General features: G+C 55.3%; 8 protein-coding genes across 8 annotated transcripts; 2 read left to right on the top strand and 6 right to left on the bottom strand.

Moving 5' to 3' along the window:
* Nucleotides 1-658: 658 nt before the first annotated feature.
* ISF_01553 (NAD-binding malic dehydrase) lies at nucleotides 659-2,942 on the bottom strand (the record flags this gene model as incomplete). The annotated part of the gene is made up of 3 exons (XM_018845160.1): nucleotides 659-1,891; nucleotides 1,952-2,382; nucleotides 2,483-2,942. 3 exons carry the CDS (start codon nucleotides 2,940-2,942, stop codon nucleotides 659-661), a joined length of 2,124 nt encoding a protein of 707 aa, XP_018707926.1.
* Nucleotides 2,943-9,126: 6,184 nt separating this feature from the next.
* On the bottom strand, nucleotides 9,127-13,806 carry ISF_01552 (Nucleic acid-binding, OB-fold-like protein; the record flags this gene model as incomplete). The annotated part of the gene is made up of 1 exon (XM_018845159.1): nucleotides 9,127-13,806. The coding sequence occupies one exon, from the start codon at nucleotides 13,804-13,806 to the stop codon at nucleotides 9,127-9,129; it is 4,680 nt and encodes a 1,559-aa protein (XP_018707925.1).
* A 1,378-nt stretch (nucleotides 13,807-15,184) lies between these two features.
* Nucleotides 15,185-16,714, top strand: ISF_01551 (Pseudouridine synthase, catalytic domain protein; the record flags this gene model as incomplete). Its single annotated transcript, XM_018845158.1, has 2 exons — nucleotides 15,185-15,218; nucleotides 15,303-16,714. The coding sequence occupies 2 exons, from the start codon at nucleotides 15,185-15,187 to the stop codon at nucleotides 16,712-16,714; spliced, it is 1,446 nt and encodes a 481-aa protein (XP_018707924.1).
* Nucleotides 16,715-16,953: 239 nt separating this feature from the next.
* ISF_01550 (Peptidase S10, serine carboxypeptidase) lies at nucleotides 16,954-18,703 on the bottom strand (the record flags this gene model as incomplete). Its single annotated transcript, XM_018845157.1, has 3 exons — nucleotides 16,954-18,072; nucleotides 18,126-18,486; nucleotides 18,552-18,703. The coding sequence occupies 3 exons, from the start codon at nucleotides 18,701-18,703 to the stop codon at nucleotides 16,954-16,956; spliced, it is 1,632 nt and encodes a 543-aa protein (XP_018707923.1).
* A 555-nt stretch (nucleotides 18,704-19,258) lies between these two features.
* On the bottom strand, nucleotides 19,259-20,124 carry ISF_01549 (hypothetical protein; the record flags this gene model as incomplete). The annotated part of the gene is made up of 5 exons (XM_018845156.1): nucleotides 19,259-19,347; nucleotides 19,402-19,467; nucleotides 19,530-19,590; nucleotides 19,683-19,915; nucleotides 19,971-20,124. 5 exons carry the CDS (start codon nucleotides 20,122-20,124, stop codon nucleotides 19,259-19,261), a joined length of 603 nt encoding a protein of 200 aa, XP_018707922.1.
* A 2,444-nt stretch (nucleotides 20,125-22,568) lies between these two features.
* On the bottom strand, nucleotides 22,569-24,113 carry ISF_01548 (hypothetical protein; the record flags this gene model as incomplete). The annotated part of the gene is made up of 1 exon (XM_018845155.1): nucleotides 22,569-24,113. One exon carries the CDS (start codon nucleotides 24,111-24,113, stop codon nucleotides 22,569-22,571), a length of 1,545 nt encoding a protein of 514 aa, XP_018707921.1.
* A 572-nt stretch (nucleotides 24,114-24,685) lies between these two features.
* Nucleotides 24,686-25,798, top strand: ISF_01547 (Alcohol dehydrogenase superfamily, zinc-type; the record flags this gene model as incomplete). The annotated part of the gene is made up of 2 exons (XM_018845154.1): nucleotides 24,686-24,948; nucleotides 25,018-25,798. 2 exons carry the CDS (start codon nucleotides 24,686-24,688, stop codon nucleotides 25,796-25,798), a joined length of 1,044 nt encoding a protein of 347 aa, XP_018707920.1.
* Nucleotides 25,799-26,431: 633 nt separating this feature from the next.
* ISF_01546 (GDPGTP exchange factor Sec2p) lies at nucleotides 26,432-27,148 on the bottom strand (the record flags this gene model as incomplete). The annotated part of the gene is made up of 1 exon (XM_018845153.1): nucleotides 26,432-27,148. The coding sequence occupies one exon, from the start codon at nucleotides 27,146-27,148 to the stop codon at nucleotides 26,432-26,434; it is 717 nt and encodes a 238-aa protein (XP_018707919.1).
* Nucleotides 27,149-27,613: the final 465 nt, after the last annotated feature.

Raw genomic sequence — 27,613 nt, 5'->3', positions numbered from 1 at the left:
TACTTGACCAAGCTCGATATTCGACTCGATCAGCGGCGAGGATGGCCCATCGCCAAAGCTAGGTCGAAGGGACATTTTCTGAAAATGGACCTGTGTCTGCTGAGTTGAACACCAGCCAGCTCATCCATCCCCACGACAACTCGCCCGCTTGGCAGCAAGCAAGCCTGAGACATGGTTGCTTTGCGTCTCAGCATCAAAGGGATGATATTGAGAGACTGGTTAAATGGCAACTTTCATGACGCTGGCATTCCTTCATTGGCTTCACTCGGAGCGTCGCATCTGCATCAACTCATTGAAGCTCATGCGACTGCTTCTACGCTGTCAGAGTACAAAGGACGAAAATCGCGCGGAATGTGGCGTCAGCCAATTCTATTTAATGGCGTCTATCAACACCCTTGCAGGGCCATGCTCGCCAGGTTTTGCTATGAATCCACGCTCAAATATGCCATCAAAGGAAAAAAAAAAGAGATATCCCGTAACGGGAAATTGTGGTATCGTCAAGACAACCACACTGAAAAATGCCCCGAAAGAGCGACATGGCATCTGGGCCGTGTGACAAAGAAAGAGGAAGTACCATCCCAAACGCCAATCCATTATACCCTCGCGTTATATCGCTCGACATGCACCGATTTTCAAAATGGGAGCGTTCCAGGTCCGTTTACAAACGGCTGCTGTTAGCATCGTTGAACGACTTGGGTTCATAGACGCGCTGCTGAATGTACGAGGTCAGCGCCACATCACCCCACTCCTCCCACTCATTCCAGAGCCCTTCGGGAAGAGTGGAAACACCTTCGCGGCGAGCGGCCTTCATGACCTCACGGGCAATGATAACACTGGCGTCACGGACGCGCTCGATGCGGGGGTAGATGAGACCCTTGGCAATCTCATCTGCATTCAGGCAGTTGGCCAGAGCAGAGGCCGATGTGTACACCATCTCGTCGGTGACGCGCGTGGCCTGGGCGAGAATGGCACCAAGACCAAGACCGGGGAAGACATAGACATTGTTGCCCTGGTTGGGGTGGTACGTGATCTCGTTGCCATTGGGGCCGGTGACGGTGAGAGACGAGAAGGGTGAGCCAGAGGCAAAGATGACGGAGCCATCCGTCCACTCAACAGCCTGCTCAAAGGTGCATTCGGCCTTGGTGAGAGGGTTGCTCAGAGGGAACAGGATAGGACGGCGGTTAGGGCCGCCACCGTCGACGGAGTGCTTGAGAGCACGGATGCACGACTCGGTGAAGACACCGTATGTGGCCGCCAGACCGACAAGGGCACTGGGGCGGACATACTCGATGACCTCTTCGAGAGTACGGAACTGCTGGCCGTGGTTATCAGTACGGGCAAAGTACTGCTTGTGCTCAGCAAGGTGGTCACCGCGGTCCTTGGTTACGAGACCCTTGGTGTCTACGAGCCAGAAACGGTCACGGGCCTCGCTCGGGCTGAGACCGCGCTTGGTGTAGTACTCGACGAGCTGCTTGGCGACACCGACGCCGGCGGAACCAGCACCCATGAAGACGAGGCGTTGGTCCTCGATGGGGACACCGGACAGGTTGACGGCACCGATGTAACCACCCAGAACGACGGCACCAGTACCCTGGACGTCGTCATTGAAGCAGCGGTGGGTGTTGCGGTAGCGGTCAAGGTAGTTGAAGGCCTTCTCGCTCTCGAAATCCTCAAACTGGACGACCATGTTGGGGTAGACCTCCTTGACGGCATCCATGAACTCATCCATGAAATCTTGCTGGATGGCCTTCGGGACACGCTTCTGGCGGAGACCCAGGTACAGGGGGTCCTTGAGGTTGGACTCGTTGTCCGTACCAGTGTCGAGGACAATAGGCAAAGTCTTTTCGGGGCTGATGCCGGCGGCGGCAGTGTACAGGGACAGCTTGCCAATCTGAACGAGTTAGCGCGTGTACAAGACGTCGCAGAGCTAGAGGAAGCGAAGTGGGCTTACAGAGATGCCAACGCCATTTACACCAAGATCGCCGAGACCGAGGATGCGGGAACCGTCGGTGACGACGCAAATCTCGGGGTTTGTGCAAGGCCAGTTGCGGAGCATGGTCTTGATCGAGCGGCGCTGCTTGATCGAGATGTAGAGAGCCTCGGGGCGAGTATACAGGGTGGAGTATTGCAGGCAGACGTCGCCAATGGTGGGAGTATATACGAGAGGCATGAGCTCACGGATATTATCCATGAGGAGGCGGTAGAAGAGGTCAATGTTCTGAGCCTTGAGGTTTGACAGGTAGAGGTACTTGTCAATGTTGGTCTGGCGGGTCTGGATCATCTTCATGGCACGGATGCTCTGGGTCTCGAGACTCTCCATGGTGTGAGGGATGAGGCCGGTGAGGTTCTTGGCGACACGCTCCTCGGGAGTAAATGAGAGACCTGGTTGGAAGCATGAGCGGTGAATCGACGACAGACCGAGGCCGCACCTCGACGGGACGAATCCACGACGACAGCGAAAAACGAGAGAAGAACAACGTACCCTTGTTCCAGTGAGGCTCACGGATGATTTGGTAGCCGGCAGCGGCAGACTCATTGATGTATTCGGTGGGCTGGGCCTGCTTGACCTCGGCGAAGCGGTCTTGCGAGTAGCCGCGGTGTTGATCCAAACTAGTCATTTTCATGGCTTCTTGGATGGCAGCAATGTCGACTACATTCATTGTGTTGCGTTGGGTTAGTCGGTGAGCGGAAAAGGATTGTCTCGAGGTTGAGGTTTGCGAGGTGGAGCGGGCAGAGAATCGAGAGACAGAGCGGGCGGACGTTCTCGAACCAATGGAGGAAAGCGAGGCGGAGCGAGGAGTGGCAATGTCGGACGTGTCTGTGCTGATGGGATACGACGAAGCCATTTGCAGAGCAGAAGCACGCGACAGGAGTGAGGGCCGATGAGCAAGAGGGTTGTTTGCTAGAGCGTTGGCTAGAGCAGAGAATCTTGGTCTCGACATCACTCTGGGACGGGGAGGGCCGGACGAGGGGAAGTTATATGAAGCTTGAGACGGCGACAAGTGGAGAAGGGAGCAAGGCGAAAAGCCAAGTGAGAGGGTGGTGAGGCAGGGTGGGTGAGGGACGGTCCGTGTTGGAGGCGCTCGGGTTGCAAGAGGTCGACGCGACGCCAGATACCGCGCACGCCACGGAGCTACCAAGGCAAGCAAAGCGGGAAGCCAAGTGCAGTCAATCAATGCAAAGAGGACCGGAGGGGGTGTGCGGTCGGAAGAAACGAGGCAACAACAGACGTTTCAACGAGATGGGAGGAATTGGAAAGGAATCGAGGAAAAAGTTGTGCGTTGGGTGTGGGCGGTGGGTGAGAAGCAAGTTGAGGCAGAGCGGATGGGCATCGGAGGGGGATCCAGAAAAATTTGGGGAAGGGGGGGGGGGGTGTGAAGAGAGGCTTGTAGCTGGACCAGGCCCCCGTTGCGAGTGGGAGGGCAATACGCCAGTCGGGATGAATAGGAAGAGCAAGGAGAGGCGGCTGAATGGAGGTTTTGGAACAGTGACAGAAGAGCATACCTGATGGGTTGTTGATAGACGAAGTCGAGGGGTTTGGTCTTGGTCTGGGCGACGTTTCAAGAGTAGGATAAAGCGTGTATTGACTCAGGTCGAGTGTAGCAGTTAAAACGATGGCGAGAATGCTGCCGCCGGTGAATAATAGCAGGGCCAGTGTTGGAGAAATGTATCTTGTCTCGTTTGCTTGCTTTTCTTTGAGATGGCCCAAGTGAGGGTTTAGTAAGAAGGAGAAGGGGGGAGGGAGAAAGAGACTGTGAGGAGAGAGCGCGGGACGAGGTGAGTATAATAAAGTACGGTTGGAGGGAGGGAATGCGAACGACTGCCGAGCCAACCCCACGATGGATTGATGCGGGAAAAAAGCAGAACCAGGCAAATGGCCGCCAAAGAACAGGTTCCGGACAAAGACGAAAAAAGAAACTTGAAGAATTGGAGAAGCAATGAGGAGGAGGGGGTGAGGCTAGCGGGACTCTTTTTCCTGTCATCGTGTCTGTTATTATTTTGTGGCACCTTGGTGGGTGTTGGGTTGAGGTACCGGTACTTTGGAGTTGGCGAAAATCGCGTCTCTTTCCGGTATCCTATACTTTGGCGACGAGACGACCGGGCAAAGTCGCGACAAGCCTGTGGACGGGCGGCTCCGGGAGAGGACAAAGGGTGAGAGTTTCGGTCATTTCGAAATTGGAGAAAAATGGAGATTTTTTGCGCAATTGATTGATATTATCACTTGCTGAGCTCCCCTATTTTTTTTTTTACCTTTTTTTTCTTCTATTCTCGGGGCGTTCTCTTGCGACCAACTGCTTATACTTGAATATCTTGGGCTTGTACCTTTACTTGGCTGGCTGTCGTGTGCTCTCTTCCACGCGGTAATACAAGCCCTCATGTACTGCAACGCCGCCTACGCCTCACCCGAATTGACTCGAATGAAAAAAAACCAAATCGCCACCTCGTGAGAAAAGGAACCACCTCCGATGCATCTGTTCATAGTTATGAATCAATAGGAAGACTCCTATTTGTTGGGCACGCGCTTTGCCTCAGCTATGAAACCCCCAACCACACCACACCCCATGTCTCGCTTCTCGTTTGCAGTCCGTACAATGCCCGTATGGCTCTTGGCATTGCTACCACCTTGTATTGCTTCTTTTGGTAGGGCGGCCCTGGTAGTTTCTACAGCGTCTGTACCTGGCGTCTACCACTTCAGACGAGCGAGCTCGGCCAGCTTGGACGTTTGTCGGGAGCACCAACCCCCTACCTAGGTACTATGTGGACACAAGAGCCGACCTATCCGATTCATCGTCTTAAAAAAAGAAACACAGTAAAAAAGCGCGATAAAAAAGAAATACGAAAGACCACCTTACCTAAAGCACAGATTACAGCGTATAGACTGCCGATTGACCAACAAAGCGCCCAATACCAACGCCACCATGTGCGAATACTGCGGCGGAATCCCCCACGCTCCACTGTGCGGCGAAGTCTATTCTGCAACATTCAGTCCGTCGTCGTCCGTCTGCCATCCCGGCCGGCTCCAGTCTCCGACGGCACTTACCCGGAGGACTCCTCGACAGCACCAGCGACATGTCGCCTTTGTACAACCAATTGGTAGGTAAGAACAAAGTAGGAAGAGTCAGCATGGCGGTATGAACCAGCTCAATCAGTCCGGTCTCGCTGTTTCTCCAGCACAAGCCTCGTTTGCCTCACCCTTCCCTGCCAGTTGCCAGCTGCCGGCTGGCAACCATGCCAGCTGCCTCCGCCGTTTGCCTTCCTCGTCGGGCATCAACACTGATCCTCTCTACCCTTGCTTGGCTCATCCTACTTTTCGTTCGTCACCTCCTCCGCCATCAAAACGTGACACAACGATAATATTCAGGCTCACACCAATCCCGCCCAGACCTTGGTCCGAGCCTCGACCATCCGTCGCTCCCCAGCCCGTCTACTAGACGAAACAAGCTCTCATGCCCGGAACACCATACCGACCTGTTGTATTTGTAACCGTGGCGAAAAAGGCAATCCCTCCCGCCGCTACCAAGTTAGATGGCTGCATCGCAGACAATCGGTAGCAGCCACTCATAGCCATGCGCGTTTCAGAGCAAAAGGCTGCGACATAACAACAGTAACTGGCCGCTGCTATTCTAACAATTCCCGTCTTGAAGCCGCTTCCCGTCCTTCCTATTCTAGACAAAATACAATATTAACACTACTAGCAACGACACAAAACTCTGCCCTTCTTCATACCCTGGATCAATATCAAACGTTACCTCTGTCAAACTGGCAAGGGCTCGCTCTCCATTTTGGAAATTTCTTGGCCTTCTTCGCACCTTCGAATCCCATTTTTACCGTCGTGGCCCAAGTTCCAGCTGCCCCCGATGCTCCACACCAGCTGCCGCATGGCTATCCTGGTTTGGAATGCTGGGATGCGCTTTGTACGAATACTGGTACATACTGGTACCGCCAAGTAAGCCGCAGCTCTGCGCCGCCCAAGCCCCTGCTTACTGGTATCAGCCGCCACCGCCGAACACCTCACGGATTTGATACCTCTAATTTTCCTCTTGGAAAGCCTGTTCTTTCGGTTTCCGCAATCGTATAACAGTCCCGACCCCAACAGCCAGCTCCAGCAATAGCGTCGTCAAAGAAGAACACGCATCATACACACGTTCATATCCGGTGTCGGGGTCCGTTGTCCTGGCGCTGACCCGCCGCTCTCTTGGAGAATTGCGCGGCTGCTATGAGTGGTCGTACCTGACAGAGCTTCCACCAAACGCGCCCAACAATTACCCAGCCAACAAACTGACTACTGGAGGGGCAATTGGAGAACCGTTTCCACAATAGTTGGGGTCGTTAGCGACGACGGCGAAAAGCTGTCTCGCTCGACTGCTAACGTTGGGACTCTCTTGTACGACGTGGACCAAAAAGAACTGATAATTTCTAGATGGCGGTGTGCTTGCCAGACTCATGACAAGAATTCCATATAGCCAAAGGCAGTTTGGCATGTTACTGGTAAGCCGGCCGGGACTCACCATCCCCTCTGACGCAGAAAATCAAACATGGGCCGCCTGAGGGAACCCTGCATCTTTACCCCATACCGCAAAATTGCAGCCAATTTGGCATCAATGCTAATAACCTGCTCCGCCAGCGAAAACGGACCCCCAAAAACTCTCCCGCATTTCCCCAACCGCTAGCTTCCGACTTCGTCCGAGGAAATGGGGAATCCTCATGAGCCCCTGGCGCCTCCAAGCTGTTCTATTTGCACACCCTCCAGCTACTGGTGGGCCTTTGATGTCCCAACGGCGAGAACTTGAGGATGGACCAGTAACAGATCCGTCTAGTTCGCTTGTGCTGCATCTCCTCATCGCTGATGCATGCAAGGGTGTGGTGGTCTTGTCTGAGCATTCTCTGCATCGTGTCGAGACATTCGCAACTGAGACGGCAAAATGCCGGGTGCCCGAGACTTCAACACATTGTCAGCACTGTGGTTGGAGGGGTTCGTTTTCGTCTTCTTTCTCGCAAGGGACTACAATTTCAGCGCCCTCTGCTGAATGTTCTTGTGGCGGCTGTGATTGACACATTCTGGCTCGTCCAGTCCATCAATTACACGCGGCAGTGTAAATTACTCACAACACTGGCTGAAGAGTAGTCAGAAAGCATTGGCATTATCCACATGCTGCATCTGTCCAGTGAAAACCTCTCAGCAGCAGATCATGCGTCTGTGGGCTTGTCATGCAGTCACCAAACGCACAACGCTCGGTATTGCTCGCTTTTATTCAGAGCGCCTGCGTGCCTGGCTTGATATTCCCGCAACCCCGATGATACAGCCACGTGCAATATCTGCGCCTGCTTCATCCAACGCCGGCTTGAACTGGTGAAACTGTCCTGCCCATAGATGCATTACTGCCTGCGACACACATGTAAACCACTGGTTGTCCTACAGAGTCCATGGAAAAGGACCCGGCTCCGCTCCTCCGCCACAAACAACACACTTTCTTGTGCGCATCTGTTGCAATTCTGCGTCGTATACGAACCAAATACACATTACAGCTTTTGCACTTGAGGAAAGAGAACGCAAGCCGTCCGCTCCCGCGTCTTTCCGATTTTGGTATTATTGGGACTTGATCTTTCAGTCATTCCAAGCTTCGCCGCGCCCACTTCCCCCGCACCCACTCCAGAAGATATGTATCTCATCATCACCCCACGCTTATCTCTGGCTGCCGCCCAGTTCCCATTTACCCCGGCTAACTCTTATTTACTGGCCCCCTCTGCCAAGTAAAGAGCTCTCAGTGATTGGCCGGCCGGTGCTGCCCTGTTGAGGTCTTTCTATAGCTCTGCCCCAGACTACCTTATGTGGCAGGGCTACCACACGGCCAGCTTCAACTTTCACATGGAAACAGGGTCGACTTTGATGAGGGGTAGCAGGCTGCCAACCACTAGAAGTCAAATGACGCTTGATGTGACTCTTTTTTACTAACATTTGACAAGATTCTTAGTAGATCCCGCACTTGGCCCCCCTCCGCTGCTGCTACCCGACTGCCGTTAGTTTCGGCACCATCCCGCGAACTTGCACGTGTAAATAGATTCCGCTCCACCGGCGTTTGGCTCTCCCTCCTCCGTCCCTGAGCCTCATCCAAGTCAGTCGATGGCACCCCTGCCTCTTCAGTAGAAATAGCACATGAAACTCCTGTACACCACGCATCTCTTGATCTTCCCGACATAACCCCCCCTCCCCCACCCACCACACATCCCGGCTAAGGCTCTCTCATGCCACCGGAAAACAATACAAGCCGCCCACGAGAACTGTGTGGCCTTACTGCCTCGGGAAAGGCCCCCCCCTCCCCCTCTCACATGTAGCTATTCTACCCCAATTCCTGACGAATTTATCCCGGAGAAGATGAGCAATCGCTCGCAGATCTGGGACTCACCAGTGGGACGGTATAGGACTGCAAGGTTGGAGTCATACTCGGATACTTAGAGTCATCCTCGCGATGTACTGGTACTTCTGACGACGTCGAAATTCACACGCCCCTGCGAGGCTCTAAATTCTCCAATTGTCTGTCATGGCGGAGCTTGCATCACTCATTCTCTCTCGTCAGAGTGGCCTGTCTCGCGTCATATTCAGTCAACCGGTATTGTTTGGCGTTCCCAGACTTTGTTAGCCGCGGGACCTCGGCGGTTGATGACCGGCTCGGCTCCGTATCTCATCGGTTGCCTTTGCTGCTGGTGAATTACATCATTCTAACACCCAGTGCCTGTATGGATTCTCATTCGTTTGTCCCTGGGGTGCTATATCACATGATTACGTCTCCTGGTGTACATATTAATGATAGTATACATTGAGTTAGAGTTTCCGATAGCTCTCTGCATAAACACTCGCCAGTTTTTGTTTACGGTCGTCTAAATAACAAAAAGAGGGCCCAAAGCCCGAAATGCTAAAAAAAGTTCACTACATGGTATCTTAAAGAAAAAAAAAAAGTTGCAGTCGTCTCCCTTTGGACCGCCCCCGCAAAGCTAGGAGCAAGTGTAAATGACAAAATCTAAAGAACGCGAAACACGCACAAGCCAAATGTCTTCTTCGATACTCGGTAGCAACCTCGCATCTCCTTTTGCCGGGATGCTGCCTCTGCAGGGCCAGCCCCGCCACGCTCAGCTCAGCGCCAGTGTCTTTTGCGTCGCGCGCTCTGTCTTCCGCATGATCACCTCGTCCATCTGCGACCACCAGCGGGAGAGCGCCATGGCGTACCGAGCCTCTGCCGGGGTGACCTCGAGCGGGGGGCCTTTGATCTGGGGGAGAGCGGCAGCAGCAGCAGCCTCGTCGTCTTCATTACAGGTTGTAGTGGCAGCGGCGGCGCGGGTTTGCTCGTCAAAGACGGCCCAGGCCGAGGTGTCACTGGTGCGTACGCCGAAGCCGCGCCCCCTAAGGGCGACAACGGTCACGCCACACAGCAATACTACGTCGCCGCGCTGCACGACTGGCAGCGACTGCTGGTGCGGGCGGAAGACGTGCGCGACGTGCACTCCGCTCGGCGCCGAGGACGGGTCGACGAGGAGCAGCTCCAGCATGTAGTCGCGGGGCCCGTTGCGGGGTCGGGACGGCGGCGCGGGGGTGGCGGCTGCTACGGCGATGACATCGGCTGTTTGCTGCAGCGAATTGCGTAGCGCTCGTAGCGAAAGTTTCTCGGGGAGCGTTGTCCGTAGGTCGCGCTGCAGCTGCAGTTTGAGCGCCGTACCCGCCGTGCGACCTGGGGTGTCGGCCGGCGGCGGCGACGAGGGGATTCCTGGCGACATCCGCGGCTCCTCCTGCTGCTGCTTCGGTGGCGACAGCTGCGTCTGCGTGCTCGGTAGTTGTGGCATACTCCCCACGGGGGAGCGCGTCCCGGATGACGAAGCGGAATCGAAGCGCGCGCTGCGTACGGACGTCTCTGGGATGACAAGGCCCTCCTTGAGGCCTGCCTCGGCGATGTTCTCCATGCTTCGAGTCACGCGCAGCATGATAGGCCGCGATGGCGTGTGCTCGGTAGATCGGGGAGATGCTGAGGAGGCGCTGCCGCCACGGCGGGTGGCTTTGGCAATGGCCACACTAGGGTCTGCCAGATCTGCCGTTCCGCGGCTGCGAGTGATGCGAAACGAGCGGTGCAGGAGCGGTGCCCTATCACCACCCCTGTTGTTTATGCTGGTGTTAGACTCAATTGAGGCGACGACAGTCGTCTCATTGGTCTTATCAATGGACCGGCTACTGCGTCTGTGGCTGCGCGGAGAAGACGTTGATTCTTCCAGTGCACTGTGCTCGTCAGCGTGCTGCTTGGTTTGTGAACGAGTTCGTCTGCCTGTTTCAGAGATGGTATCACTGCGTTTGCGACGGTGTACCTTGGCAGATAAGGGCGGAGCAGGGGGAGGAAGGAGTTGGTTTGGTGACGCATGCTGCAGGAACTCGCCCATGATTTGTTGGCTCGCAGCGATGTCGTCTTCGTTAACTTCTTCATCGTCTTGCAGCGGCTCGCCTTGCGTAGTATGGATGATCTCGATATCAGCGACCTCCGTGACGGGTATCTGTGTCTCGATGGGCGTGGGCAGCTGACGCTTCCTAAGGGACCCTGTTGCATGTGTGCTGGCTGCAGCTTCAGCCTCCGCCGGGATCTGTTTGGCATCGTCTTTGGCATCGTCTTCTTCTGGTAGAGACTGGTCTTCGATAGGAGCAGGGGCTTCTTGGATAGGCACCTCTTTAACCCCCCTTTCAGAAACCACTTCAGCAACTTCGATGATTTTGGTCGACGAGTCCAGGGTTTCGCTGGCTGGGCCAAGCTCTGGCTCCTGCTCGACCTTTTCTGGTTGTATGTCTTCTACCATGAGATCTGGTGAGTCCTGAGCAAGTATTTCGATGTCGTCTGGCTCCCTGACCTCCATGTCAACGTCGGGCTGAGATTTTATTTCGTCCTCGAATGCCTCAGGAGCGTCCATAACCTCCACATCTTCGTCCACATCGCCAAGTTTATTGATATCGCTGGCATCGGGCAGCGCCTGTTCAGATGCATGATCTTCCTCCATTGCGTCGTCGTCTTCTGTCACCTCGTCTAGTGCGATGGGAGAAGGAACAACCGAGCCTAGTTCCTCGAGAGGTCGCTCCGGCCCCGCCACGGGAATCAGTTTAACATCCTCGTCATCCTCATCAACATCCATCTCGTCCACTGATTCTTGCTCTAATTTGGCAGCATCAACAGGTTCCGCTGACGACACCCGAAGTTCAGTAGAGCCCAGTCCTTCGTCTCCTGCGATGACTGGCTGCTTATTTGTTGCTGGCTGCACAATGCTTGAGTCGTCAAAGTGCTCTTCGGCGGAAGCGTCCTCGTCGTCTTGATCTACTGCACAGTGTTGTACTGCCTCCTCGTCCGTGTTAGACTCGCTAGCATCTGGCTCTTCTGACTGCTGAGAGGTACTTTCATCGTCCTTTTCAACCACAGCTTGAAGCTCGTCCGACTTCTCGTATGGCTCTTCGTCCTGTTGTTGAGCGGAATTGTCATCTTCGGAATTGTCATCGTCAACTCTGGCTTGGGCCGCGTCTTCATTTCCTTCGGACTCTTCAGCTGAATGTTGAGAGACACTATCGTTGTCTTCTTCAGCTGGCTGTTGAGAGACGCTATCGTCGTCCTCTTGTAGTCTAGTTTGATGCCGATCTTCATCGTCACCAAGCTCGCTGGATTCCGCTGATCTGGTGGGATGTGTTGCCTGGGGGACAGCTCCAGGAATCTCCGCGGCTGGTTCATCTTCCTCTTCAGAGTCTGAGAGAAGGCTGATGTAAACAGGATCTTGAGAGACTTGTCGGACCTCAGGAGTAGGTTTATCCGCTTCCTCGTCTTCATCCTCATCATCGTCCCCATCTGCGTTATCGTCCTCATCCTCCCCATCCTCATCATAGTAGCGCTCGTCGTCGTCCTCTTCATAATGCTTGTCGAGGCCAGATTCTTCTTCACTGTAGTCGTTACTGTCCTGGTCGTTCGCTTCTTGCTCATCCTCCACCTCTTCCTCATCTCCGTCTTCAATCCCTTCCCCCTCCTCCGATAATACTTGCTGGAGCCTTGGCTCGCCACACTCAATATCGTAGTTTGTACTTTCATCTTGGTCCTCAACCACTTCGTCTATTCCAGCAGACTGACTCGGAGCGTCAATTGAGGCCTGATTGAAGCTGTGCGGTGCATCGAGTGCATGGAGACACGATTCTTGGGGGATGTCCTCGTGAACTTGTATTTCCGGATACGGCTTTGCTTCGTAGATATCATCCTCGGCTTGATCACGGCTCTGAGAGAGTAAGGTCGCGTGGGGGAATGGCTCGACAGCGAATGGATTGCTGATAGAGGTTGGCGGCGAGAACCCTGTAGCGGTAAATGAATGTGCCCCTTGATTTGCTCCTCGAACAGCCACCACGTCGAAGGGAGTGACAATTCCGTGGTCAGCCTCGTCGGCTGACACATCGAAAGCCGGTTCCGGCTGACCAGGTGCGCGCTCCTCGGCAGCCTCACGACTTTGTATTGATTCAGCCAGGGCGTCATTGAACACAGGAATACTGCTAGTAGAGGCCGTTGTGGTGTGTTCAACGGAAAACCCAGAGTTGCCAAATGAAGACCCAAATACGCCGGTTCGCACTGAGGTAGTAGTTGTAATTGTTGCAGCGGAGGCGCATATATTCGAGGTACCGTCAAGGAGTGGTTGGTCCGGCTGACTGAATGCCCAGTCGGTCTCTTCTCTCGCGGCAGATGGTGCGTTGAGAGTCGACGCTTCCAACGCACCGTTGCGCTTTTCTTGGGCCTTTCCAAAGGTCACCGGCGTCGGCGACGAGGGGATCGATGCTGCAACTTCCCGAGCCTGCTCCGCGACTTGGGTGGCAAATGAAGCATTTTGCGTTTGCGAGGCTTCATCTCTAGTTATAGGACTGTCGACCGGCGCGGCCACAGTATCGACCGGCGCGGCCGGCTCATTGTCCTCTTCTGAATCGCTCTCGAGGTCGTGTGTCACTGGCTCTCGCGGTTCCGGGGTAGGTGATCGGCTGCTATACTTCCACCCTGAAGCTCCTATGCTGAACCGTGAGTGCTTCGTCTTCTTGGTCTTCTTTTGTTTTTTGGCCACGTCTTCGTTGAAAATATCGAACCCATCCTCGAATAGTGATCCGTAAGAAACACGCGCTCGTTTGATGAAGGCGGGAGATGTATATTCGGCTGGTTCGAAAGCGTGAGAGGCTAATCGCTTCGTTGGAAGGTTGTAGTCTGCGGGGTGTGCGCCTGGCGTAGCAACAACCTCTGTAGCAAACAGCGCGGAGTGCGCAGCCGGCGAGGAGCCTCGTGGCGTGAGCGTGGCCAGAGGAGCATCGTCCCCGTTTTCGTTTTCGGGTAGGTGCAGGTCCAACATTTCCGTCTGCTGTTCATCGGCTCTTTGAACGCGCATCAGCAAACGGCCGGTAAAGTTGAGCTGCCACTCCAGGATCTTGCCTGGCACTCGCGTTTGCGCCTTGTATGTCTCCCACTCGGCGCCCTCCAGCGATATACGCAGGCTATCACCGCTGCCGATGCCGGCGTCTGTCAGCTTCTGGCCGACATGCCCGTGAAATTCGAGGCGTAGCTGGCCACGCGCATGTCGCAGTCGAAAGTCGTGCTCGGCGAGGATGAAGGCGGCGGAACGGGAGACGGTGCTGTAGGGCCATGTAATCGTGACGATGCCATCGATAACGCGTGATGCACGGTCGGGAAGCTCCGGATTGAGCTGCGCTATCGGCGTGGGCGCTTGCGCGTCGAGGGCGTTGCTCGCGGAGGCGGAAGCTGACGGTGGCGCTTCGGCCATGGTGAGAGTTTGACCGGCGTCTGTCGAGGGCGAGCCCACGATGGAGCTCACGATCGGCGAGCCACTAGCATTGACGGCTTGGGTGGAGGAGGGGATTTTGCGCTTTAGAGGTTTGATAATTTACCCGTGTGCACTTGGGGAGCGATGGCGGCATCTGCATGACACGGGTGGTTGATGGGGGAGTGTGAGATGAGGGTGAGAGGAGGAAGGTGGTTAGGTGGGTTGGGTTCTTGTTCTGCTGGAAAAAAAGGTGAATGAGAGGTAGTTGGACGCGCTGGAGCTTGCACAAGCTTGACTCTCGCAATGTGTTACAGCCAATCTCCGCCATGTCGGTCAAATATCTTAGGTTACATGGGATGAAAACTGCTCGGCGTTAGTACGAATTATTATTACCTTGCAGCTTATTATTGGCGTTATTCTATTCTGGTCGCTGCCCACGTTGGTGTCGTTGAGCCTGTGCATGTATGTATGTACTGTACATACATATACCGTCTTGGCTCAGGCATTGCATCTTGCCCATGCTTTTTCCAAAATCCGAAAATGGCAACAACACCAACCATCGTGAAAAACTAAAAATATTTTGATTTAATCGCCGACCTTGACTCTACTCCTCTTTTGGAGAATATTGAGGGTAGCAAACGCCAGCATCTTCTGCATTTGCGATTCGTGACCTCGACCCTGACGAGAGAACGACTGTCTCCTCTCGTCTCCAAGGGTTGAGAATGCTTGCTAAAATACAAGATTGCCTTGAATTGAACTTGTTTATGAGCGAAGCAGGCACATCTCGTGGTAAAACTGCACATCGCTGGCCGCTCGCCCACCCACCAAGCCGCCGAAAACTACCTCTGCCATCATGACACCGCGCAACAGATGCAATTACTCCGGCCTCAGTCATCCCAATCTACCTCCATCATACCTACTAATCTGTAAGCGCACCACTACCTTCTTAGCTTGCGATCTAGATGAGCCCAATCATGACTGAAGGATTGATTATAGTAATTACAAGATGAGCCTTGATAAGATCGCGCCGCAGGGTCTTTTTTTAGTGCCTAGATTGCTAACTTAGCGGGGCACTCCCGCCGGAGACACCAATCGCAGGCAATCTTGTTTTCCCTCCGCCAAGTAAACTTTTTCTTCCCTTGGCTCGAGGAGGGCTTGCGCTTGCTGGGAAATCGACGTCTCCGGCCTGTCTTCTGCTTTTCCTTGTTCGCGCCATCTTCTCTCCAATTCCTCTTCTCATCAGCAACTGGTGTTTTTCGCCTTTTCTCGGCTGCTGTCGCAGTGTGAGCGTGGCCAGCATCAGTGCCGTCCCTCTCTCCACAAACAGCTGGGCCGCCTCGTCGTCGCTCGTATGCGCCGCGCCGGAATCACCTTCAAGATGGCCTCTGAAATTGCCCGAGACGGCATATTTGGTATGCGACCCCTGTGCCCGTCCCAGTAGCCTATCCAGCGGCCCGCAATATGCTAATCGAAACGTGCCTCTTCCCCGCCTCCAGCCATCAACAAACCGTGCGGCGAGAGCTCTGCACAGGTGATTCGCGTCTGCCAGCAGCACTTCAACCCTTCTTCCTTCTTCAAACCCATGCTCGACAATGAAGTCGCCCGCCGGCTGAAGGAGTCTGGCGGCCAGTTCAAGCGTCGCAGGCAGGAGAAGAGGGCCGCCCAGGTCAAGATGGGCCACGGCGGCACTCTAGACCCTCTCGCCACGGGCGTCCTCATCCTCGGCGTCGGCACCGGCACCAAGCAACTCTCCCAGTTCCTCGACTGCACAAAAGCATACGAGACCGTCGTCGTCTTTGGCGCCAGTACCGACACCTACGACCGCGTTGGCCGCATCCTCGCCAAGCGGCCATACGATCACATCACAAAGGAAAAGTTGGAGGAGGCGCTCAAGTCCTTCAAAGGCAAGCAGATTCAGATTCCACCGCTATATTCGGCCCTGAAGATGAACGGCAAGCCTCTGTACGAGTATGCGCGCGAGGGCAAGCCGATTCCCAGAGAGATTGAGGGCCGCGAGGTCGAGGTCCTTGACATTGAGCTCGTCGAGTTTTACGAGCCTGGAAAGCATGATCACCGCTGGCCAACTGAGGAAGCATCCGCTTCGGAGCGTAATTTGGCTGAGCAGGTTTGGCGTCTCAAAAAGTCTCAAGAGACGGCCAAGAAGCTCACACCCGAGGAGAAGGAGGAAGATGATCAAGCGATTGCGGCGCATGAGTCGTTCAAGAAGAGTTTCGAAGAGCGCCAAGACGACCTCATTCGCGATTCTCCGAAGCCTTCTCGTCAGCGCGGTCCCAAGGAGGCCATGATGTCCGGGGCTCTGGGCGCGCTCCCCCAGTCCGCCAGCCATTCGAGCAAAGGCTCCAATCTCGTGCCCTCACCGCCGGACAAGAACACGCCGCCTCCGTGGACCGATGCCGGCCCTCCTGCAGCCAAGATTAGGCTCACTGTCACGTCGGGATACTACATCCGCAGTTTCTGCCACGACCTAGGCGCCAAGCTCGACTCGGCCGGTCTCATGGCTGAGCTCTGCCGCACGCGACAGAGCGACTTCACCGTCGGCGGCATCAACTGCCTCGAGTATGAGGACCTGGCCAAGGGTGAGGAGGTTTGGGGACCACGGGTCGCCGACATGCTCGCCCGCTGGAACGGCGAGCCCGCCGGCAACTGGACGCCGGGCGGGGCCAAGACCAACGGCGCGTCGCCTGGCAAGGCGGCGGCGGCCGGCGTGCAAACGCCAAATGGCACTGGCCCGTCCAGCCCGGCAAGGACGGAGAAGCGTCGTCGCTCTCCCTCGGAGGAACTGCCGAGGAAAGCGGCGGCGCGCGGTGACAACGATAGCCTCCGGCCAGATACACCCAAGGGTCGGCGGTCAGATGACGAGAAGTCGTGGAACGGCTTTGACGACTAGAAGGTGAAAAAGCACCATGTTTCGTAATTCCTGCGGCGGCGGCGGACGCGTCATCATCATTGGGACACGGCGTTGGGGAGAAAATTATCAGATACCTTAAAAGGACTGTTGTGGGCTGCGGCATAACTCATACACTGTATATACATATCCATTTGCGCTCTTTTAGCTGGCTACACCGTGGATATTTGAATATCGAATTTTTGCGCTCTCCACTCAAGGTCTTCTTGCTGACTTTTTGATTACCATTCCTCGTCGCGACTGTCTCTCCGCTGTTTCCGACCAGCTCTCCCTCTGTGCCACCGCCAGAGGAAATAGACGCACACGGCCATGACGACGCTGCCAAAGACAATCACAGCTTGCCCAACCTCCCTACATGCCACGCACGTACCGGCAGCTGGTTTCGCTCGCAACTGCGCTGGGTAGGGATAGTGCAGCGTCGACGCCTCCGCGACGTCAGCTCCCTCGACGTGACTGTCCCCCGCGCCCCTCCCCGCGTCGACGCCCACGAAGCGGCTCAGCATGTCCAGCGACCTCTGGGGGTGATCCAGCGGCACCATATGCGAGGCGTCGTGGAACAGGACGTACGTCAAGCCGCGCGCCTCCTGCCAGAAGCCGGCCCTCTCCCCGCCAAACGTCCACGCACGCCGCTGCGCCCCCTCCCCGAAGCCCCGGCCACCGTTCCACTCCAGCGCGTCGATCAGGGCCTCGGTGCCGGCGTGGTTGCAGCTCAGGTCCTCGGCGCCGGAGAAGAGCAGGATCGGGAGCTGCGCCGCGAGGAGCTCCGGGAGGAGCCGCACGGAGGGCTCATCGGCGGAGGGCCGCAGGGCCTGCCCGACGCTGCTCGTGCATTCTTGCCAGGCGGGGTGGTGGCCGTGCATGTTGAGCTGGGAGACGACGTCGGGCCGCCGGAGGTACGGGGTCGCGTATCGCAAGTCTGGCGGCCAGTTCATCCCGCAAGCAGGGTACGGTTCTCGGAGGCGGACGTCGTAGATGTTGTAGCAGGTCTGGTCGTCGGCGCCGGCACGTCCAATGTCCCGCATCATGGCGCGTACCTTGCCGCAGTCGGGGTATTCGGCGAGGGTGGGCGAATCCCCCATTGCTTGCTGGCAGTCGCGCACGAGGGACCGCAGCTTGTCGCCCTCTTCCGTGCCCTCTTGCACCAGACCCTTCTCGACAGTGAAGGTTAGGTACGCTTCGTACTGTTCTTTTGGTGAGATCCAGCCGTTGCCAATAATCAGGCCTCTTAGGTTCCACCGGTCGGAAGAAGAATGCTTCCCGATTGCTTCGTTGCGCTGGAGGATGGCCTTGGCAATGTAGGGGATGTACTGGCCTGCATACGACTCCCCCGCGAGGTAAATCTGCGAAATAGTATTAGATGGAGACCAAATATTACGGTAAAGGAATGACTCACATCGTCTTGCTCATAGTGAGGAAAGATGGCAAAGAAATTCTCCAGAAAGGTCACAAACTGAGACGCCATAGCAGGCAGACTGCGGGTGTAGCTGTCCGCGTCCACATTGCTGAAGCCTGTACCGACAGGGTTGTCGACGAAGAGCAGGTTCGCAAACTCGTTCCACGATCCGTTATTGAAGGTCAGCGTCTCCTCGTCCTTCAGCCTATATGGTCCAACCTCCATCAAAGCACCGTCTTCGGAGCTGCATCCCGGGCCTCCGTTGAGCCAGATGACGGTCCTCTGCCTGCCGACGATGTGCCGGTTTTGAAAGTGCCAGAAGAACATGTTTCCGTTGTGTCCACGTTCAATCTCAATATGTCTGTAAGAGTCGAAAAAGGTCAAAACTGCAAAAGCCGATCGCGGAGGTGGCTTCACTTCACTTACCCGGCGTGCATCTTGATGGGAGGTGCATCTTTGGGGATGCCGGGAAGATGATGTACGTAGTAGTCGGCGGCGGATTGGATAGCAAATGCTACGATGAGCAAATGCGCCATCAGAAACATCACCGCCCAAGGTCGGGGCGTAGAAGAGTACATGTTGATTTGTGGCTTGGTTGTTCGCCGAATGCGGATGAGTGAGGTGTAGTTTGGTGGTGCTTGGCCATCGCCCGGAGACTGAAGATGCCCCGATGCTGGCGGAATCAAAACATTAGTCGTGATAGGAGGAGAGCCTATACATATCGTCTTGCGCGTTAAAGAATGCCGACTCTGGTGATGTCAGGTATGCAAATAGGAGAAAGGCAAGGAAGGGAGGGTGTGTGATGCTGACAGCTGAGATGTGTGACCTGTCTCGCATGCGTTTCCCCGCCCCAAAGAGGCTGTGACCAGCACGGAATTGGGTAGCTCAATTCATTATCAATATGCACACCCTCGATTGCAACTTCTCTTTAAAAGGTCGTAGCTTTGACGGCTTGAGGCTGTACAGGGCACTATTCACAGGTGTTGAATCAATCCTAAATTTTGGATTGGACGTGCACAGAATAAGTACATGGTTGGCATATTCCATATCATATACTGTCAAATTCCTAGATAATTCCAGGAGGCGTTTGTATTGATTTGCTTGCTATTCAAAAGCCTCGACTCTTCACTCTCCTACGAGACAACCTGCTCGACTTGCTCGGCATGCTCTTTATTCTCTACAGGAAAAGCCGGCCCCAGGTCAGGGTGTGTGAGCACAGACCCTGGATTCTGTTAGTAAATGCATCATTGATTCTTTCCAATGCAAGTATACACACCTCTCATTTTGTCGTTGGGAATATGGTGATCGCCTGCCCATTGCATGAGAGCATTCCAGTCGCGGCCTATACACGATCGCATCAGATACCGGCAATGAAGGGGAAAAATAATGAGGAGATATACGCACAAGTATGATCAACGTCAAATTCCGACCAAGGTCTTCCGTGCCCTGGAATCCATTTGTACGTCTCCAAAACGTTAGATGCGACCAAAAACTGACGGACACTGACACGACTCTGCTACTCACCACCAAGGAAACGTCCCCTTGGCACATTATTACCTGCCTCAGGATATCGACGCAGTGATCGACGTGTGAAAATCGCTTTGTGCTGTTCCACTCGCCGACGCCGGGGTAATAGTACTCGTGATATATTTGCTGACGGAGCTGGTTCAGGCAGTGCAGGTGGTGAAAGGCCTCGAGGGTGACGAGATGGCCGCCTTCATCATCTTCAAGAGGCAGGGAAGTCCGGTTGATCTTGTCCAAGTCCGACTTGGGGACGCGTATGTTGTGATCTGTACTTGTCAACAGGTAGACGGCAGAGGCAGCAGGGATTGACGCTGTACTCACACTTTAGCAATTCTCTCCAGGCTGCGTGCAGCTTCTCACGAGGCGTTCCGCGGTAGACGTTGGTGCCATGTAATTGCCCCGCAAATGTCACAATATCGTAGTTGTCCACTGCAGATGTAGCAGGAGCTGCAGCGTGGTCAAAATAGTGTGCCATTTGCTTCCAGAGGATGGTTGTGGCAATCTTACAGTAGACGAGGTCACAAGGACGTTGGGGTTTCCAGGACCATAAGACGGCGGTGCAGGAGAGAGTGTAGGTTAGGAATAGTAAGACGTGAATAACGATGCTTCGTTTGGAGAGATGACCGTGTTGTATTTTCGGGTTCTCATGAAGTTGGCCATGTTCAGTTTGAAGCAGAGCTTCAGACTCAACATATCCTGTAGAGTCAAACTTTTCCATAATAATAGATGCAAATTTTCGAAATGAAAGATGCCCGACAAAGACCAAGTATGAGAGGTCGGGGACAAAGGCGGTTGGATCATCATCCATGCATACGCCGCTAACCCTTCACGGTGCGATGAACGAATGCCCCCAAGATACTGTGAGTCCATAACCGAGCCTACCATGCCACACTCGATGGCGAATTGGCCAGCCGTTATCACGACATATCCGAGACTTGCTACATGACGTGGTGGCATGGTAAACGAGCCTCGCGGAGCGGCTGCCGGCACGTGGTAGCCGTTGAAGCCGTTCTATCTTGGGAAGGAGAATCAGCGATTTCCGATGGCATCTTGCCAAGCCCCGCGAATCTACCCGAGCCACCGCCAAGTCTGATCATGCCAGCGCTAGACAGCAGATACAACCTGGGGTCTACGGATATAGTTAAAGAGTATGGAAAACATGGCGAGAGTTCTAGTCCATCCAACTGGAAGTATTCGACCACAGAAAACCACAATGCTGCTTATTACAGGTATTGTAATCGTCCTGACGACAAAGCGATTCTTGAGTTCGGAAGGACCTTTACCCCTCACGGCCAGCCTGATCTGAACGAGCCCAACGGCACCCGCAGATAACCGAGCACTAAAAACGAGGCTCTCACATCCTCGGTAGAAAAGTGATGATCTATCAGGTGATATGAACAAGCAGAATTTCGTTTAATTGGCTTCATGCACAGCTGGTTTCTCAGGAGTGTCTAAGAGCCCAGACAGCAAAGTAAAGCTGAAAGCAGAGTCAGAAGTCAAACCCATGCTCGTGAACAGCCCCGGGCAGGTTGTTCTCTCAAAAGAAAGAAATCATCGAAATCAAAAGAATAGCGATTATTTGAACTAGGCAAAGATTGTAAATTGACCTCTCAAATCACTACTTCATCTTCGGTTCACGAGATAGCCGTGACAGTTCGTTGATGGGCGACGGGCCGCAACCTGTCTCGCTTCAGGATTTCCAGAACTAGAGGAAACTCAAATCTATTTGTAGTAGAATTGATACGAATTCACGTAAATTTATCCTGCAAGTGTGTTGATATGTTCCTTGGGGCCGCGACGGCTGCTGATGGGATTGAATGAATGGGTCTCCCGCATCCTGTGATATCGGTCTCAGTGCCCAAATGACGAACCTGGTCTGATCCGCAAACTGATGTCATACTCTTATGAGCCTGATCCTTCGATGATACCTTCCCTTTCGGATGTCCTCGTTAACCGTGGGGCTTTCTGCGGCTGGCTTCATCATCACTCGCTACTCGTTGAAGCTCCGTGTCAGCAGCTTGCATTGATGATATTGACTCATATTATTACGCTGCATGTCTTTAGCCTTGAGGTCATCAATCAAATAGATCGGCAATAAGGGATTCTCAAGTATAAATAGCATGCTTTGTCCCAATGACTTTGAAGAACACCCATCACTTCATTCTCATCACCAACAACTACAACTACAACATACTTCTTTGGCCCTTTCCAGGTTTCATCTTCACCCATCAAAATGCGTTTCGCCGCCATCTTCGCTGCTATTGCTGCCACCGCCGTCATGGCCGTTGCCATCCCCGACGCTGATGCCGAGTGTAAGTCAATCCAGCATCGCCTCCAATCAAGCATCCCAACTGACAGGATAAAGCTGGCCACCCCGTCATCAACTCTGACTGCTGGAAGCGCGGTGTCGAGCAGTGCTAAGTGCATCCATTCTACGACCAAGAGGTGCAGGCAGGAGCCTCGCATTGAAGCGCTCCCATGAAGACAGATGGAGCCGGGGGACAATGGGTGGCGACCCGGCAGCTCTACCTGTGAAAGTGCTTCGTGTTCCTGATGCTTTTCACATGTCACATATTAGACCATCATTTCTTGTCTTTGATAACAAATGACCTGCATCTCATATCTCTTACTGATCTCGTCCCTGTGGCTCTGTGTGCAAGCCATGACTGCTTCAGAGCTATCGAAAATATCTTGACATGGCACTACTAGCGTACTACATGTTCCAAAAAATATGAATAAATTTTGTTAAAAAAAATAGCCGGCATTTTAGTCAGCCTGTGTTGGGGGATGAATCTGGCTCTGTTGTTGGCCGACTGTTGCCCGTGCCCCTGGCGAGCGTACTTTTGTCCCATCGCTTGGCGGTTTCCAAAGTAGATGGATTATTAGTAAAATTCAACAGATCCCTGGCGACCACCCAAGCTATTCTTCTAGAGAACCACGACAGGCCTCGATCAGCTCACGGATCGACGCGTCGTCGGGGACCTGATTCAGGATGCCGCGCACCACCTTGTCCCCCAGCCCCCGAAGGAACCAAAAGTACGTCTCGGCGCGCCTTACCAGCTGGCACCAGTGCGCCAGCACTATAAGCGCCGCGGGGGCCTGTCGCTCGATCATGGCGTTGAAGTGCGGCGGCAGCTCGCGCAGCCAACACTCCAGGCCGAGCCAGGCCGCCGCGCCGTCGTCGTCGTCGGCCGCGTGGCTGACCACGTAGCAGTCAGTGAGGATCTCGATGGCGGAGACGACGGCGACGAGGTCCTCGTGACTGTCCGGCTTGCTCAACGCCACGACCATGCGGAACGGCAGCTCCCGCAGGCTCTTGAGCAGCGTCGGCGGCGCCTTGTTGGGCACGCCGGCCGCCAGCACCCGCGACTCGGCCGGGACCGGGATTGGGGTCGGCGCCGGTGACGGGCACAGGGTCATGAGAAGGGCTATAGAGGGGTCCCGACAGCCGCGGATGGCGCTGGTGAGGAGCGACCATTCCAGCCGCTCGACTTCGCTTCCTGGGGCACTCGACAGACCTGTGATCTGGCAAAGACCCAGGACGCAGCGGAGTTGCGCGCACCGATCCAATGTCGGACCCTGGACGACGCTTGTCTGCGCCAACCAGGTGCTCGAGAGCTCGGCCTGGAACTGCGCGGCCCTGTCGTGGTGCATCCGTCGCGCCTCCGGATCACGCTCCTCGGCGCACTTGTGTGTGGCTGCCACGGCAAGGACCATGCACATCAGCCAACGAGCCTGCAAGGCGCGGGCGACGGTGTCAGTCTGCCAGTAGGCTGTGCCTTTGTCGAGGCTGGTGGGAAGCGTCAGGCTGGTGGCGCTGGCAAAGTGGTGAAAGTATTGCAGCGTTTCCATCTCGACAAGCAGCGGTGGCGGCGCAGCAGCAGCAGCGGCAGGCCGCTCCGAAACCACCGCGTCTGAGGCGGCATCTTGTGGTCCGGCTTCCGCGGTGGCGGCCGATGACGGAGTATGCGAGCTAGGGGTAGAAATGCCCGAGGATGGCAACGGCAATGGAGCCGGATCGTCCACCCGGAGGACCTGAAAGTACTTGAGCTTGGTGCCGCGGAAGAAGGTCTGCAGGTGCGCCTCGGTGGCCATGGCGGCGGGCGGGCGGTCCGTCGTGCCGTGAACCTCGCTCCAGTGGCGGCGCATGCGCTTGTCGCTCGCGCAGAGCGCCTCGCATCCGTCGGCCGCGCAGCGATAGCCCGGGATGATGGCGAGCCCCTCGACCGGGGCCGGGAGGAGGCCGCCGTGGCCGCTCGGCACCCTCACCTCGTCGGGTTCCGCGAGGTGCAGGCGCGTGATGGCCGCGAGGAGCGTCCGCCGCTCGCCGCGGTAGACCTTATGCCGGAGGAGGTGGCTCTCGACGGCGCTCTTCTGCACCGCGTATCGGCATTTTACGCAGATGAGTACGCCGTGGGCTTCATCGTACCGCAGCCGGCCGTTGTGGGCGAAAGAGAGATTCATACGGGCCGCGGACGTGAAGATGATGCATTGTGCAAAAGAAATTAAGGCTGGGTGCTGTAGGACGGGAAAACGGGAGAGATGTGATGTCCGAAGAGAAGGGCCAAGGAACGTAGGGAAGGAACGAGTTGAACGAGCCTTGGTTGTGACTTTGGCGTGCAATAGAGGCAAGGCTATGGACGATCTTTGCTATTTTAGGTATAGCGTAGTCTCGAAATGACTGGGAACACCATATGTGATTCCAGAACGCCATATTCGATTCCAAGGCGACATATACGATTCCACGGTCTGTGTAAGTCAGCTTGATAACCGGCGGCTTCACATCACGGTGCAGTTTCTACTATCGCAAATTCACCATTTGAAATCCAGGACATTTTCTTAATAGATCTAGCCGCGCGATTAATAAGAGCACCGCTTAGTCACTCTTCAAGACGACGATCCTTCAACTATAAAGAGGATGCGAACTCTCACCAAGACAATTTGTTCTGCAGCTGACTCACGTTCACAATTCTTCAATCATCTCAAAGAGAAAAGAAAACTTTGATTTAATTTTATCAAACATTATTTCCATCAAAATGTCTGCAAACCAAGCCGCCTGGCTCATCAAGGCCGACACCCCCCTCGAGGTCCGTGAGGCTCCCATGCCGACACCCGGACCCAACGAGATTGCCGTCCGCAACTTTGCCGTCGCCATCAACCCGCTCGACACCCACATGCAAAAAACTGGCATCTTTGTGCAGCAGTGGCCGGCCATCTTTGGCTGTGATGTTGCCGGCGAGGTCTACCAAGTCGGCGCCGAGGCGGGCGGCCGCTTCAAGAAAGGCGACCGGGTGATTGGGTAAGTCATTTAAATCTCTGGCAAAATCGGAAAGAAAAAAAAATAAGAAATCAGCTAATCAAATTCCAGCCACACCGTCAACTTGGTGAGCGGCCGTCCCGAGGATGGCGCGTACGCCCTGCACACGGTCGTTCAGGCTGACAAGGCCGCCATCCTTCCTGATGAGATCCCATTCACCACCGGTGTCGCCGTGCCGTTTGCTCTGGAAGCCGCCGTGTGCGCCCTGTCCGTCAAGGTGCCCGGTCCCTCGATGCCCGGCGTCTCCACCCCGGCCCTCGGCCTGCCGTACCCGTCCCTCGACCCCAAGCCCCTCGGCAAGACCCTCGTCATCTACGGCGGCTCCTCCTCCGTCGGGTCCATGACCACCCAGATCGCGACCGCCGCGGGCATCCGCGTCGTGGCCATCTGCAGCGCGCACAACTTTGCGCTTGCCAGGGCTGCCGGAGCTGCCTCTGTCTTTGACTACAAGGACCCAGAATTCGTGGCAAAGGTTATTGAAGGCATTCGGGCTCACGGAGAAGAGTTTATCGGTGTCTTTGACGCCATCTCCTCCCCGGAAACCTATGAGAACGGATTGAAGATTCTCGAGGCTTTCGGCGGCGGTCACTTGGCCTGTGTTCATCCTCCTCCGACCGAGGTGCCGGGTAACGTCAAGGCGGGCATGATCTTTGCCGTTGACGATGTGGCCACGCCTGTTTGGCGAGATTACGTCACCCCGGCTCTGCAGCAGGGTAAGCTGAAGTGCTTGCCTCCTCCGATTATAGTTGGAAAGGGCCTGGACAAGGTTAATGAGGCGCTTCAGAGGTGCGAGGCTGGTGTAAGTGGTGGGAAGTTGGTGGTGGAAATGTAAAGACGGCGAGGACTGCTCACGCTAGAGCAAAGGACTGGGAGTTAGATAGACGATATAGATTTTGAGAATGCACGAACTGCGAATTAACGATAAACATGCCTGTGTTGTGACAAAACTGTCTTCTAAACTATCCAATCCACAGCCCAAAGCCACCACAACTTTTCTTAGCCAGAAACCAAAACCTACCCAAAAAGCAAGAACCAAAAAAATATATCTCCGCATGCTATGCCATCCGTCCTTTCCCATACTTGAAAGAAAAAAAATCTAAAAGACCTGCCAGGTATAATGTAAAGCTCAGCGCCGTTTGCGTCGGCAGCGCATTAGAAGAGTATAGTGTATATGCTGAAAACTTGACCGGGCCAAACACGGCTCTTGAAACAAAATTGGAGAAAAAGAAAGCCAAGGAACATGATGAGCCCTTTCCCAAGCAAGAAGAGCTCAGCATTTCCATTGTTTAGCACTCGTAAGTTCGTTGTGTTTCACCACCCTGTCGATGCGGCACCCGTCGCAAGTAGTTAACTGAGTGAATGAAGAATCATCGTCTGCTGATGGGTCAAAAAAAGGGTCCCTGTCTAACATGAGGTCCTCGTCGTAACATGTCGTAGATGTCGAGGATAGTTGCGCGAGCTAGTCTCACTCGCGGAGGAGGTTCCTGACGCGCTCGATGCGGGCCATGGCGCTCTCCAGGCGGTCCAGGCGCTTCTTCTTCTCCGCGTCGCGGCGCTCCAGCTCGCCCACGCGCTCCTCCAGCTTCGCGCGCGCGCGCCGCTCGTCCGCCACCATCTCGTTGGCCTGCTCGAACAGCGCCGCGCTCAGCTCCTCCATCTCGCGGCTCGTCGCGCTCAGCCGGCCCTCCGCCTCGCGCCGCAGGCCCTGCTCACGGTTCAGCGCCTCGAGCAGGTCCTCGTTCATGTGCGTCGGCGTCGAGGGCGTGGCGGCGGCAGAAGAGTCTCCCGCCCCCGTCGCAGCGCCGGCGGTGGTTTGCAGAGCGGCCAGCGGCGCGCCGGCGCGAAGGGTCGAGGTCGAGGGCTTGCGCGAGTAGAGCAGCGCAGAGATGCGCTCGGTGCTTTGTTGAAGGTAGGAGGACGGGCTGCTGCGCGTCGGACTCGGCCGTTGCTGCCGTGGCGAGGAGGTCGATCGTAGGCGGGTCAGCTCGACTTCGTACTCGGCCCAGCGGTTGATGGCCGTCGCGGCCTTGTCGTTGAGGGCGCGCACCTCGCCCTCGAGCTCGGCGATGCGCGCCTGCGCGGCGGCGAGGTCTTCGGGCACGTCGGCGCCGCAGCTCGGGCAGTGCGAGGCAGCTGCGCTGGCTTTTATGCTGAGCGAGGGTTGTGCGACGGTGGCGACCATCGTCGACGCCATCGGTGCGATGCTATCCTGTTTTACGGGGTGCTGGTTGTAGCCAGGGTGGCGTGTTTGGTTCGGACGGGCAGTCGAGGCGGAGGAGGTGTCGAGTTCATCCGTACGCTGGGAGATGGGGGGACAATAATATGGTGGCTATGATGAACAACAAATGTTTGACGGGAACGGCCGAGTCTTGAGGGGAAACGGGTAAGATGAGATATCCGCTGTGGCGTCGGGAAGCAGCAAGTGAATAGGTACGGTTGGGGCCGTTACGAGCCGTTCGTCGATGTGGCAGTTTTGGTTGGAACGGCTTCGCAACGGGGCCTACCAGTGGATGACGAGCGGACGAGCCAAGTTTGGCGGAGTCAACTTGGTCCCTGCTTCGTATTGTTAAGGGCAGGATTGCACAATGTCTCCGCAGTCGAGAAATTTTTCTTTTCTCTTTCATTTATCGCTATCTTGCCCGGTTTC

Source organism: Cordyceps fumosorosea (assembly GCF_001636725.1).
Source record: "Cordyceps fumosorosea ARSEF 2679 chromosome Unknown scaffold_2, whole genome shotgun sequence".
Taxonomy (NCBI): Eukaryota; Fungi; Ascomycota; class Sordariomycetes; order Hypocreales; family Cordycipitaceae; genus Cordyceps; species Cordyceps fumosorosea.
This window is presented reverse-complemented; position numbering and strand designations above follow the sequence as displayed.